The sequence below is a fragment of the Euprymna scolopes genome, chromosome 27 (assembly GCF_053919585.1).
Source record: "Euprymna scolopes isolate OS-2025 chromosome 27, ASM5391958v1, whole genome shotgun sequence".
Lineage (NCBI taxonomy): Eukaryota > Metazoa > Mollusca > Cephalopoda > Sepiida > Sepiolidae > Euprymna > Euprymna scolopes.
In genome coordinates this window covers 68,579,547-68,595,474 of record NC_136508.1, presented here as the reverse complement: position 1 = coordinate 68,595,474, position 15,928 = coordinate 68,579,547, and the positions used below count along the sequence as shown (strand labels likewise).

General features: G+C 31.6%; 1 protein-coding gene across 5 annotated transcripts in view; it reads left to right on the top strand.

The window, feature by feature from the left end:
• LOC145248896 (protein Aster-B-like) overlaps window positions 1-15,928 on the top strand; it is a 465,755-nt gene that overhangs the window by 412,022 nt on the left and 37,805 nt on the right. For all 5 annotated transcript variants that reach the window (XM_080110668.1, XM_080110669.1, XM_080110667.1 and 2 more), the window contains one exon: window positions 12,508-12,632. In XM_080110668.1, the coding sequence (XP_079966794.1) occupies window positions 12,508-12,632 (125 nt within the window). The remainder of the gene's footprint in view (window positions 1-12,507; window positions 12,633-15,928) is intronic.

Below are 15,928 nucleotides of genomic sequence, written 5' to 3'. Positions count from 1 at the left end.
TATGTGTGTGTGTATATATATAATGTATGTATGTGTGTGTGTATATATATAATGTATGTATGTGTGTGTATATATATAATGTATGTATGTGTGTGTGTATATATCTAATGTATGTATGTGTGTGTGTATATATCTAATGTATGTATGTGTGTGTATATATCTAATGTATGTATGTGTGTGTATATATCTAATGTATGTATGTGTGTGTGTATATATCTAATGTATGTATGTGTGTGTGTATATATCTAATGTATGTATGTGTGTGTATATATCTAATGTATGTATGTATGTGTGTGTATATATCTAATGTATGTATGTATGTGTGTGTATATATCTAATGTATGTATGTATGTGTGTGTATATATCTAATGTATGTATGTGTGTGTGTGTGTATATATCTAATGTATGTATGTGTGTGTGTGTATATATCTAATGTATGTATGTGTGTGTGTGTATATATCTAATGTATGTATGTGTGTGTGTGTATATATCTAATGTATGTATGTGTGTGTGTGTATATATCTAATGTATGTATGTGTGTGTGTGTATATATCTAATGTATGTATGTGTGTGTGTGTATATATCTAATGTATGTATGTGTGTGTGTGTATATATCTAATGTATGTATGTGTGTGTGTGTGTATATCTAATGTATGTATGTGTGTGTGTGTATATATCTAATGTATGTGTGTGTATATATATAATGTATGTGTGTGTGTGTATATATATAATGTATGTATGTGTGTGTGTATATATATAATGTATGTATGTGTGTGTGTATATATATAATGTATGTATGTGTGTGTGTATATATATAATGTATGTATGTGTGTGTATATATATAATGTATGTATGTGTGTGTATATATATAATGTATGTATGTGTGTGTATATGTATATAATGTATGTATGTGTGTGTATATGTATATAATGTATGTATGTGTGTGTATATGTATATAATGTATGTATGTGTGTGTATATGTATATAATGTATGTATGTGTGTGTGTATATATATAATGTATGTGTGTGTGTATATATATAATGTATGTGTGTGTGTGTATATATATAATGTATGTGTGTGTGTGTATATATATAATGTATGTGTGTGTGTATATATATAATGTGTGTGTATATATATATAGTGTGTGTGTATATATATAGTGTGTGTGTGTATATATAGTGTGTGTGTGTGTATATATAATGTATGTGTGTGTGTATATATAATGTATGTGTGTGTATATATATAATGTATGTGTGTGTATATATATAATGCATGTATGTGTGTGTGTGTATATATATATAATGTATGTATGTGTGTGTATATATAATGTATGTATGTGTGTGTATATATATAATGTATGTATGTGTGTGTATATATATAATGTATGTATGTATGTGTGTGTATATATATAATGTATGTATGTATGTGTGTGTATATATATAATGTATGTATGTATGTGTGTGTATATATATAATGTATGTATGTATGTGTGTGTATATATATAATGTATGTATGTATGTGTGTGTATATATATAATGTATGTATGTATGTGTGTATATATAATGTATGTATGTATGTGTGTGTATATATAATGTATGTATGTATGTGTGTGTGTATATATATAATGTATGTATGTATGTGTGTGTATATATATAATGTATGTATGTATGTGTGTGTATATATATAATGTATGTATGTATGTGTGTGTATATATATAATGTATGTATGTATGTGTGTGTATATATATAATGTATGTATGTATGTGTGTGTATATATATAATGTATGTATGTATGTGTGTGTATATATATAATGTATGTATGTGTGTGTATATATATAATGTATGTATGTGTGTGTATATATATAATGTATGTGTGTGTATATATATATAATGTATGTATGTGTGTGTATATATATATAATGTATGTATGTGTGTGTATATATATAATGTATGTATGTGTGTATATATATAATGTATGTATGTGTGTGTATATATATAATGTATGTATGTGTGTGTATATATATAATATATGTATGTGTGTGTATATATATAATGTATGTATGTGTGTGTATATATATATAATGTATGTATGTGTGTGTATATATATAATGTATGTATGTGTGTGTATATATATAATGTATGTGTGTGTATATATATAATGTATGTGTGTGTATATATATAATGTATGTGTGTGTATATATATATAATGTATGTGTGTATATATATATAATGTATGTGTGTGTGTATATATATATATGTGTGTATATATATATATAATGTATGTGTGTGTGTATATATATAATGTATGTGTGTGTGTATATATATAATGTATGTGTGTGTGTATATATATAATGTATGTGTGTGTATATATATATAATGTATGTGTGTGTGTATATATATATAATGTATGTGTGTGTATATATATATAATGTATGTGTGTGTGTATATATATATAATGTATGTGTGTGTGTATATATATAATGTATGTGTGTGTGTATATATATAATGTATGTGTGTGTATATATATAATGTATGTGTGTGTATATATATAATGTATGTGTGTGTATATATATAATGTATGTGTGTGTATATATATAATGTGTGTGTGTATATATATAATGTGTGTATATATATATATATATAATGTGTGTGTATATATATATAATGTGGGTGTGCATATATATATAATGTATGTGTGTGTGTATATATATAATGTGTGTGTGTATATATATAATGTATGTGTGTGTATATATAATGTGTGTGTGTGTATATATATAATGTATGTGTGTGTGTATATATATAATGTATGTGTGTGTGTATATATATAATGTATGTGTGTGTGTATATATATAATGTATGTATGTGTGTATATATATAATGTATGTATGTGTGTGTATATATATATAATGTATGTATGTGTGTGTATATATATATAATGTATGTGTGTGTATATATATATAATGTATGTGTGTGTATATATATAATGTATGTATGTGTGTGTATATATATAATGTATGTATGTGTGTGTATATATATAATGTATGTATGTGTGTGTATATATATAATGTATGTATATGTGTGTATATATATAATGTATGTATATGTATGTGTATATATAATGTATGTATATGTGTGTTTGTATATATATATAATGTATGTGTGTGTGTATATATATAATGTATGTGTGTGTGTATAATGTATATATATATATATATAAGTTAAAAGAAAAACACGACACAAACTTAACTCTATCACATTATAAATTTATTTCAACTCAAACGAGCTTTATCAAATAAGAGCTAGTCAGGTTTAGCATCTGACTGGAATAATGAAACAAATTTGCAACAGTTTTTCTATTTACTTAAAAAAGGGGAAACTTTATCCCCTCCTCTCCCTCGCTCTCTTTGTGTTTTCTCTTTCTATTTTATTATTCCTCTTTCTTCCATTGTTACATTATCCCTCATTTCTTTTCTTCCTTCACGGTTCCCCCTCCCGTCTTTTCTCTTTTTTTTTTTTTTAAATTAAATTTGTAAATTTGTTCCTTTATCAACGTATGTTAAATATAACAAGAGAGCATAAATAAAAGATTAACAGTAAAGTTACATTCCAAGATACAAATAATTGTTTTTCATGCAAAACAAATCCTCCAGCATATTAAAATTTCTGTACATTTTTTTCTGAGGAGTATATGCACGAAAAGAGTCTGTATTGACATAATAATAACCGATTGGTCCTGCATAATGAAGAGAATTTTTACAAAAATGTACCGAAATTTTAACATACTGGAGGAACTGTTTTGCATGCGAAAAGCAACCTTTTTTAAGTTGCCTGACAAAGACTTGTGGTTTTAACCGACCATCTGTCCAAAACATTAGCATGTCCAGTGTTGCCACCATGTAAATTTGTTAGAATAAGTTAAGAAGATAAAGCATAAAGTTACATAGAAACTTTATTACATTATCAAGCCAGTGAGGATTACAAAAAGAGGAATAAGAAAGAAACAAACATATATATATATATATGTATATATATATATACCCAAATGCAATGTCACCAAATACTTGGTCATAAACCATCCACCTAAGCCATCAAATTTTGTTAATTTCATTCAATATTTTCAATCCTCTCATAATATTCTTCCTTATTCAACGAACAATCCATCCATCTCATCAATCTTCATCCTCAAGTGATTTATTAATAAAAAAGACAATCTTTTTATTCTCATAACTAGACATCTATATTCTCATCTCTGTAACTCATTGAAGTAGTCTCATTGATTTTTGTACAAAAACCTGAGCTTGCTCTTTTATTTCATATCTAATTCTCCTGGATTAAAAAAGGTTACATTAATCTCTCTATTTATAAAACTATCTGCTCAAATATCCTGTGTGTGGATTTTTAACTATGAATAAGCATGATTCATAAAAATTTTTAATTAAAGTGGATTTTTTTTTTTTTTAATGCATATTCATTGAATTACATTTACAATTCATTAAAAAAACAGCTTTGAAAAATATTAGATTTAAATAAAGTAAACTTAAAATAAATTTAATTTACAGATACAAGGTGCATTACGGGAAGGATTATTGCAAAATTAATGTTTGCTTGATCTAGGAGAGAACAAATATTTGATTTTTTTTTTTTTCCATTGCACGTTCATTCAAACAAAAAATTATTTTCTCTTTGTCAGTTTAAAGACATTAAAATTAATGTCAACTTCAAAGCGTCATGATATCATAAACAAGTCAGCCATTTTAATCTTTTGTCAATTGTTAAAAAAATTATTTTTTGTGACCCTTCCAAATTTTAAAAGAATTTGGAAGCATTTAAACTGCCGACTAGAAAGTGATTTCTATCGTAAAAAAAAAAAAATAATTCTTAACAAATCCTCAAATATTAAAGGATTGAATTTCAGAAGCTATTTACATCCATTAATAAACATTGATAGTGATAAAGGAATTCTAATCCAGAACTCAACCTGATTAAAATACAAAAATACATAAAAATCTTTGTATGTACCCGTCAGACAATCACAATATGTTGAAAAAAAAAAATCACGCCAATTGTGTGTCAATAAAAAGTATCTTTTTGTTTTATATAGAAAATGTTTTTTTTATGAATTGTATATCATCTATATATATATAAAAGCGAAAATGTATGTGTGTATGTACGCTTTTCCTCGATGTCCACAAAAGGCTTCTTTCAAAGAAGCGCTTGCTCGCTTCACAACTTAAAACTTTTTATGTCCTCTATAAATTGTAATATCTCAGTTATCCACGGAGCTCGCCTGTCTATTTAATTTTATTTACTTTCAAATGTTAACATTTCCCGCATCGGCACACGTTACATTCGGTTTTCGGTACAAAAAAAAAGCGAAACTCGACTCTAATCAAATCACAGGCCGAAAGCCAGTTGTCTGAAGAGAGCTAAGTAACATCAGACTGTAGCTTTCATTTCGCTCTTCCTAATAAACAGGGAGCGGGTTTTTAAAAACAAACAAACCGATTTATTCACCTCATTCAAAACTGTCCCGCACAAAATCGTAACTGCTGAATACCTATCGCCGTCACGTCAATCAAAAATGCGCACCTGTTTTTTTAACACTTTACTATTTTCCAACTGCGTGTCGTGAAGGCTTCGTTTTTTTTTTTTTTTCACGGGCACCTGTTTTTTTTTTCACATACCCCAAAAAACACCCGGGCAACACCGGGTACCCCTCGCTAGTCTATATATATATAAAAGGCAAAATGTGTGTGACCATTTCGTGTATGTCTTCAAAAGGCTTTTCTCGCACATGCTCCCGGGTTCGCTACTATCGCTTACAACTGTGTATATAGGTCCTATATAATAATTTCTAGGAATTAGGAAAGCGCGTCGCGTATAGATTTATTTACGTCGATTTTTACAAAATTATTGCTATTTTAGCTTTTCGCGTGTTGATTGGGCTTTTTAGTATAAAGTGAAACTAAACTCAAACGACGTCTTCGGCATTACGCCGGGAAAAACGTCCAGTGCTTTCCCCCTCCCCAACATCTGTTGGGAAGAAACAGTTAAATTTGGATAGACAAACCTAAACGCTGCGTGACTTCTATTTGACCTTCTTAATTAGGTCAAATGGAAGCAGCAGAGTTAACTTTTATTGCGCACGCCTGGTTTTACAGTTAAATAAGCTGCTTAACATTGTCTGTCGCCGTGGCTCAATGGTTAACGTAGCACGTTTTTTTTTCACACATTAATTTCCAACTCAAGGGTACGGGTTCGATTCTCATACTTACCTACCAAAACATTTTTTTATTATTATTTACCCCCCCCCCCCCCCCCGGAGTTTTGATTTACCTCAAGACACGCGGGCATCGCCGGGTACCCCCCGCTAGTCTATATGCGAAAATGTATGTATGTATGTTTGTATGTCTGCTAAAAACTTTTGACCGACGGAACAAAAATTCACAAACTTAGTCTCATATGAAAGCCCCATCCTCCGGACGACAAATATCGAAAAATTGGCCCAAAAGGACCATCAGAAGTGCGTCAACTGATCGATTTTCTGCAGGGGGGGGGGGGGCAAAAAAAGTGACATTTTAATGTTAAACATTACATATTTTTAAATCGATTTATAACTGCCCCCAAAAATACGGGTGCCAACTCTTCTACATAAAGTGTACACGGGGCCATTTATTTTGGGTCAACTTGTATTTAAAACCCGCTGAGTCATGTTATGTGATCTTGATGTCAGCAAGCTGTAATGGCAGTCTGAATTAAAAAACATTGTTGTTATTGGTAAAAAATTTTTTAATCCTCACACAAGCTAAACTATGAACTTCTACGCTATGACAACGTTACCAAAATTATTAGCACGTTAAAAATAGTTAGATACGATAGTTAAACGAAAAATAACAAGCCAAAACTATGAAGTAAAAAAAAAAAATATGCTTACAAAAAATATTAACAATCGAAGTTTTTACAAAAAAACAAACCCAGACGCCATTTTCTTTTTTAGTAACACTCTTTAGAGTAAGGAAGACGAAGTGTGAGAGAGAGAGAGAGAGAGAGACGCAAACAGAGAGAGAGAGAGAAAAAAACGTTAACTTTTTCACTCCGAAATCGACAATTTTCATGTAGTTAAGGCCTTGGTTCATTATCTAAATGTTTTGGGTTCGAATCGTGGTGTGAGATGTTTTTTCTTTTTTCGATTTTTTAAATTTAAATATTGAACCCTGTATTATTTAAGCCATTTTTCACGTAACGTTCGTTTTCCTGGGGTTTTTTTTGACTTCGCTTATTCTTAGCGACACCCCAAAACACCCGGGTACCCACCGATTTTTAAAATTTTAATTTCGAAACAGGCTTATTTAAGCCATTTTTCACATGTTCGTTTTTCTGTTTTCATCATTCGTTTGCCTTACGTTAGTTTTTTTTCGATGTTTTGATTATCCCCCCCCCACTTAATTAAAACGTTGTTTTCTTTTCTTACTTCAATTATAACAATGCTTACATCGTCATCGTCGTAACGCTCGACGACTTTTAAACATCTTTCACTTATTCGCTTATAACAATGCTTCATTCTGGCTGGCCGATTTTATTTTCAAACTCTGCCTCAGGACTTCGGCTTCGATCCTACCCCTCCCCCCGGTTTCTTTTTTATTTAACACCACACACACCTACAAACACCCGGGCAATACCGGGTACCCCTCGCTTGTCCATTATAAGGCTTATTTTAAAATCTTGTTAGTTCGAATCGAGTTGTCCCCCTTTAATATAGCAGATCAAAATGACCTGTTATTATTTCCTCATAAAATTTGATTTTCTTAGTTTAAAAATAAAAGAAAAAACTACTTGATCTATTTACTTGATTTTTGGAATATGACATTTTTGTTCCGTGATGGATATTTATATCCAAGATTTTTCTGTATTTTGTTTTTTAAGATCAAATATAACTAAATTTCACTAATAACTAAAATACAATTAACTAAAATAAAACTAAACTTCACAAGTACATATCTCTTTTGATGACATGCTGTATATTACTTTTTAGTTTCAGCAAAATATTTTAGGGGTTCTTACATTTTACACAAAACAATTTCAATTGTCGAAAAATATTTGAAAAGGTTTTAATTATTTTTATTCTAATAAAACACTTGACCTTTTTGACATATCTGTTCTCATGCTATACTTCACCTTTTCTGTGGAGGAGAAATCCTTCTAGACTGAGACAATTTTTATTTTTGTTCCTATTCAATGTGCACCTTTTGGGGGAACTGGATTTTTCCCCACATTAAAAATAAAGCTTTTGTCTAACTCTGCCCTCTTACCGATTAAAAAGAAATTATTTCATTAGTTAAAATTATTTTTTATTGGATGTTTGTCTTTCGAAATGACAATGACTATCTGATCATTCTGGAGGGATGATGGAGAACTCGCCCTGAATTGTGAAACAAGGGTTTCGCAATCTCTACTCCTAAATCAGCACTGCTTGATGCCAGTGGCAAGAAATCCAACTGGAAACAATGCCAAGAAATGCGGAGAGCACATACAGCACCTGGTATTTCCAAATGATCACCCACTTTAGTTCTGACCAGACTCTGCAATGCTCATCTTTGGTGATTTAATGGGAACCAATGTGTCAACCTGGTTATGCCATATATTTCTTTTTTATTAGAATGTAAAGTAAAGAGTTATTTGATTAAGTTGGTGTAGAAAAGAGGAAACTTAGGTAATCTGATTTTAGTGGGTATGTTGACTAGTATGCTTGGTTTGTTTTGGTTTTTTTTATACATCACATAGTCACTACTGGAGGATACTCACAGATATGGGTTAATGGGTATCGTGATGGAAATTGGATAAGTTAGTTAATTCTAGAGGACAGCTCATCAAGAACCTGTTCGTGTTGGACTTGATAATGATCATATTATAGTCAGCTGGGAAGCAGCTCTGTGGTATTGTGTTCAACTGACAAGCAGTTCTAGAAAAAAAAAACAACTCTGCTCATGGAATTTTCCACTAAGATTTAAGCACAGATGGAGAGTAAGAGAAATTGCTGATAGTTGTCTCCACAATATTTGGAGAAAAACAAAACAAGTCCTGAACAGAAGTGTATCCTCTATTCCTTCGACAATCAATTGGATACGTCTGTTGTCTGAACGATTATTGCATAAAATTAAACAATAGTTTTACTAATCCTAATAGCTTTTAGGGTTTGTAATGCTTTTAGGGCACACCCTAATAAAATAAATAATTCGATACAAGCTTCTGAAATGACAAACGCAACAACGTCATAAAAGGTCACAGAAAAGGTTTATTGAGGAGAATGTGGTATTTTCCTTGTAGAAAGCTGGACTCCGGCACCTGGTATTATCGCGGTAGTTATTCCAGTGAAATCGTCGATACCGTAAAGATAACACCTAGGTGGAGAGAGAGAGAGAGAGAGAGGAGGTCCATTCTGTTTGATGTCTCTCTCTGTAAGAATGAGTTGTTCTTCTTCAAACCGGATGTTGGCCGATTTCCTTTGGGGATAGGAAGTATCAATGCGCCGTACCCCTGACTGGTCAAGATGTGGCCGAATAGCACAGGGGAGAGGCATTGATTCGAGGAAGAAAAATTTCCCATTTGTTTCTGCTACAAGCTCATCATCATCGTCATCATAATATCCATTATACATACTGGTATGTGTTGGACAACTTTTAGAAAATTAACTTTCAAATTATCCTATCTCTAGCCAGGTTTATCCGTCTTTCTCTCAAATCCATCCTTTTGATTTCCTCTGCCAAACTACCTTAAACGTTCTACATCTACTAATCTAAGTGCTGTCAACCATTCTTTCAATTTGACCAAACCAACAAAGTCTCCTGTTTATGTCTTTATTTATCCCATGTTTTCTATTTTTTAAACCAATCCAGCTATCTCAGCGGTGACTGTGATACAAAAATAAATAAAATAAACAACAAAAAACATACTAGTGAACGTACCCACTAAAATCAAATTACCTACATTTCCGCTTTTCTACACCAACTTAAATAACTCTTTACTTTAAATTCTAATAAAAATAAATATACCGCATAACCAGGTTGACACACTGATTCCCATTAAATCACCAATAATTCTACATCTACTAACCAAAGAACTCTCCTCCATTCTTTCAACGTGACCATATCAACTAACTCTCCAGTTCTACACTCAACTCCCTATATTATCCACATTTAATCTTCCTCTAAGGTCATCAAATCTAATCCTGTCTTTAAGATTTTCATTATTCATCCATCCATTATATCCTTCTTATATCATTTTGCTCCATGCAACACATGTCCTCAACTGGCCAGGCGATAAGTTTGAAATACATTTTTGCTGCTATTCTTTTGCATGGAGTCTGAAATTTCAATTTAAAATAAAATTTGCATTTCAGTTTTTAGTAATTACTATCAAGGAGACCAACGTTGCCCGGGATTGAATGATGATCAACAAATGTTTTGCACTTTCTATATTTTTATTGTCATCATAATCAGTGAAATCACCGGTTTTTCAATTAAATCATTTAATTAAATTCAATTAAATTTAGTGCACTGGGAGGAAGGTCACATACCTTCCTTCAGTGACTTAGTCTACAGTGCATTGTTATCTACGTGCACTGTAGAGAACCTACTGTTGATTTTATTTAAAAAAAAAAAAAAATTATGTATAATGGCTTGAATTTCAAGTATCATGCTTCACTTGTGCCCTAAACAGAAACTTTTATTTCAAATGCGCCCCTGTCATATCAAAGAACCTATTGTTCATTTTATATGCTTGGCATTACTGTTTGTGTGGTGATAATGGCTTGAATTTAAGTTTAAAATAAAAAAGTTAAGTATCATGGTGCAATTGTGCTTTAAACAGAAACATTTATTTCCAACATGCCCTTGTCAGACTGTTGATTTTATATGTTGGACCTTTTGGCTTGTGTGGTAATAAAACTTCTCAAATGCAATTGTAATGTTAGGATGTGTAAAATGTTAACATTGGTCAAAATCGCCTGTTCTTTCTTTCAGTAGAATATTTTCATTATCGATGCTTATTAAAAACATTCTTATAAAAACCTATCTCAGAACACTGCCTGGCACATAAAGTACCTTTGTGTGGAATTTAATAAAAATCGACCTAGCCGTTTTCAAGTCCATAAAGAACACACGCACACAAATTTCGTTTATATAATAGTAGATAGAGAAGGTGTATATATATATATATATATATATATATATATATATATATATATATATATATATATATTGCTAGCACTATAACCCGGCCTTGCTTGGGGGTTGCTTTGATGCATTTTGTTATGCTTATTTTGACGTGTATTTTTGGTAATTCCAATAATTTCGTGTTTTTGTAATTCTAAAATTATTTTAGTAAATTTTGGTTATATTGACACCTTACTGATCAACGTAGCCCCGATACAGTGGATGCAATGTGCCAGCCAATCCAATTTCTGATTTGTTTCTTTAGCAGCTATTCTTCCAGCTCAAAATCAACTACTTTGGCAAGGTTGGGGGGGGGGGGCATGATTTCTAGAACTGTATGTGAAAGAAACCATAAGATCAACATCGACTATCTATTCGTTGTAAGAATTTATGTGGTGCCGTTGTATAATTCTTATCTTGTGTTGCCAGACATACTACTTGTGCTTGGTTGTTGGGGGCTTATGTTTTGTTTAACCGAAATAAGAAACTTCTGAATCATATTTTCACTAAATATATGTGGAGATTGTTCTGCAGTTTCTTTATGATCACTTGCTTGTCAATTATAAAGTTTCATTAAGGTACCATAATATTCCAGTTTTATATTGCAAAAATAAGATATTTTTAAAATATACACACACACACACACACACACACGTAAATTAAAAAAAAAAAAACATTAAGAAATTTACATGCGGAGTTTGAACCTACAGACCACATCATGCAAAAAAAAAAAAAAAAAAAATGCTATCAACTTACCCACAATAGAATTTTCACAGCCTGTTGTTCTATCATTTTGCTAAGCGACGACATGGAAAAAATGACTATCGATGATAGATAAAATAATGGTTTCGATTATCGGTAATTAAGGGGGGGGGGTATTCTGAGACAAAATTTAATTAAGATCACTCCCAGACTCATACACTAAAGTTCTGTAAATTTTAAAGAAAATGTGTCCAGCCGTTTCGGAGTCTATAAGGAACGAACTCGCACACACAAAGTTGCATTTATATTATTGTAGAGATGAGGTGTCAATTTTTAATGTAGGAAAACTTTGTTAAAAATAACAAATCTGCTTAATTAGGCTTTTTTTTTTTTTTATAGTTTTCTTATGATTTTTCTTGTGTTAAAATAAAGATATATCTGTTCCGTATGAATTACATTTTCAAAAAAAAAAAAGGGATGCGATTGAGGATAGGTTGAAAGCACATACTTTTATAAGAAAGTTGTTACACACTTTTTTTTTAACTCTTTTTTTTTAATTTTTTTTTTAATTTATTTATTTTTTTTTTTTTTGCAGAACTTGTGTTACCACCCTGGCAAGAAGAACCCGATGCAGATGGAAATAGGCAGCGGACAATTACTTACACACTGACATTAGGAGCATCTCTTGGACCTAAAAATTCACCTGCTACTGAACAGCAAGTATGTTATGATTCGCTACTTTCCCATATTGTCACCTAAATTGCATTAAAGACGGTTATTATTCACTACCTCCTTATGGTTATTTACAGCTGTTTCAAAACAGTGTTTATTTTAGGTCATCTATGTATGTGTGTGAGTGAGAGGTTTGTCTTAGTTTTAAAGTATTCAGTACTTAAATATATTCTCGCCTAAATTGCTTTAATAGATACGAGTGGAGATCTGATTATATCAGGAAAAAATCGAAACAACTTTTCTGTAAACGTTTTCTTGTGTCGTATTTAAAAAGTTGAATTTAATCGGAAATTGTTTCAATTAAAAATGATTCTAATATTTAAATGATCTTTAAATGGGGAAAATAGTGTCCAACCATTTACTTGAAAACTTTAACTTCTAATTTACTCAATTTAACCTGAAATAATTAAAAAAAATAATAATGATTAAATTAAAAAGGTGTACAGACAAGCAAAAAAATGTTATTTTATGGGGGAGGTGGGGGGGGGGGGGCTCCCGGTATTTATTTCCTCCTTTGGGGAGTAGTTTGGAATATTTTCATTCATCACAATACATTCCTCCCAAGCATTACCTCTTGTTTGGTGTGCAGTTAACGTAGTATATATTTGTTTCTCAGGAACAAGATTAACTTATTTTTGGAGAGGGAGAGTTGTGTACTATATATTCCGATACGATATCATCCTCCCAGTCATTAATGCCTCCTTTTTTTTTTGGGGGGGGGGTGATTATTAATGTTTATTCATCATATTGTATTCTCAGCTTAACAAAAATATACTATATATGATTGCATGTTTTTGCTTGTATGTGTATGTATGTATGTATATATATATATATATATATATATTTTAGTCATCGACATACAGTCCTGTTTCGTTGTATCACAACTCATCAGTGCCGCTAGACTAACACCTATCCCAAGCCGAGGATCGAACCTAGAACCGTCGTGTTGACAGTCGGCAGTTCTACCCCCTGACTACGGAAGCGATGCCCGCAATTAATCTGTCCGAATGTCTATTTAAATAAACATCCGTCCGCTACTCGTAAAGTGCTCAAACGTTTGTGTGTAAACAAACCGTGAGCTTCGCATTTTTTCAGCTAAATTAAGTAGCGAGTGAGATTATTTACGATAGTGCTCAACCCAAGAGGGGGGCTTTATAAAATATATTTTAGTCATCGACATACAGTCCTGTTTCGTTGTATCACAACTCATCAGTGCCGCTAGACTAACACCTATCCCAAGCTGAGGATCGAACCTAGAACCGTCGTGTTGACAGTCGGCAGTTCTACCCCCTGACTACGGAAGCGATGCCCGCAATTAATCTGTCCGAATGTCTATTTAAATAAACATCCGTCTGCTACTCGTAAAGTGCTCACACGTTTGTTTGTAAACAAACCGCGAGCTTTGCATTTTTTCAATGTATTTACTTACTAGCAAAAATGTGATGTTCAATAAATGCTCCTTAATGTCCTCAAATTATTTTTAGGGTTAATTTCAATAATATTAGATTTCTTATATCATTTAATCCTTACTCTACCATATTGGTTTCTATAATCGATAATTTTTTTTCTTTAACACAAAACACACATACACAACACACACATACACAACACACACATACACAACACACACACACACACACATATATATATATATATATATATATATATAAACATCTAGATTTCTCTTATAACTTGTGCTGATGGTATAGTGGGTAAGATCTCAGTTTACAAAATTGTTGGGTTTTTCAATCTCAGACCTGTTCATCTAGCCACACTAAAGAACTGTGATGCAGTGAAACAATTTATCTCTGGATGAGTATATGTAAATAAATGGAGGTTAAATAAATCATCATGCAGAAAAATATAACAAAAAAAAAAAATACCCGAATAAATATGTAACTTACGGGCAAAAGTTTGACGGCTTTAAAAGTGTAAATAAATCCAAAAGCGTTGTTTTAATTTGTTACTTGTTTATTTAAAAAAAAAAAAAAAAAATCTTGTTCACTTCAAACAAGGCATATTGCTACTTGGGTGTAAGTGATTACTGTTTGGGACCATGTCTATAGGATACTATGTAAGGAAATAAGATGTCTGTTCACATTACATTTAAACTTCTGCATGTCAGTACAGTCAGGGAAACGGAGGGAATTCTAAAGTCTAACAGTTCAAGGGAAGAAGCTATTAGAATAGAAGGCTTTTTTGTATCTCGGGACATCTGTAATAAAGGTGTGGATTTTGCTGCTAGACGGGTTTGTCAAGGGTATTTACGTTCAGGGAACACTAGTGCTACAAGTCCATAAGAGTACATTCCATTAAAGTACTTGTAAAACAGGTACAAGGATGTAATATTGTGGCGATTAGACAGGTTGGAGTTGGTTGATAATGCAGGATCTATTAGATTGGGGCCTCTTTTGCGGTCCTGTCTAAGAGAGATAGACTAGTGGTGGATGCACTAGTCCAGATTTGGCAACAATGCTCCCTGTACCTGTAACAACATTCACCCTGAATGGGTTCAGCCAGTCCCAATGGTGTTTATCGCATAAAAGCCATCCACCCCTGTTGGTTGGCAGCAGAGTTGACGGCATGATCAAGTCATTCATGGTTCCAGCGACGGACACCAAAAACACGAGGACCGGACATGATCTCCATATCTGCTTGGGAAAATAGTGGCTTTGTAGAGATATGCAATACTCCAAAGTGCGAGCATTTTCTAATATAATAGACGGAATCTGCCTACCTTTGCGGCAGCCTTTGCACTGTATTCAATGTATTTGTATCTGTGAATGTTTCGGTGTGAAGAATTTTTATCTTCAAACAAATTTCTTGTAGCAATGTTTTCTTTTATGAATTTTCAAACAATCTTCCTTTCCTCATCAGTTTTAAATTATGAAACAAAAATAAAACGGCAAAATTTGTGTGTGTTTCATGTGCCTATATTGGTTAGGTTTGATAAAAGAAATTATGTCTATTTTTCTCTTAAATCTTACTGTATTTGTGTGTGATGCTTTTTATTGTCGAACAAAAAACTTTTCCTTAAATATCTACCTATAAATTAAAATTTTTTGCATTTTGTGTGCATGTGTGTGATTAAGTACATTTTATTTCGTTTTCAGTGTGTTTTTTTTTTTTTTTTTTTTTTTTGTGTGTGTGTAGTTAACAAATTTTTTGGCTCTTGTCCTGAATACCCCTTATATTGAAAAAACAAAATGAGGAAAAAATTTGTACCCATGATGAAACAAAAATTACATGAATTGATCAAGTAGTTTATAAAGACTATCATTTTT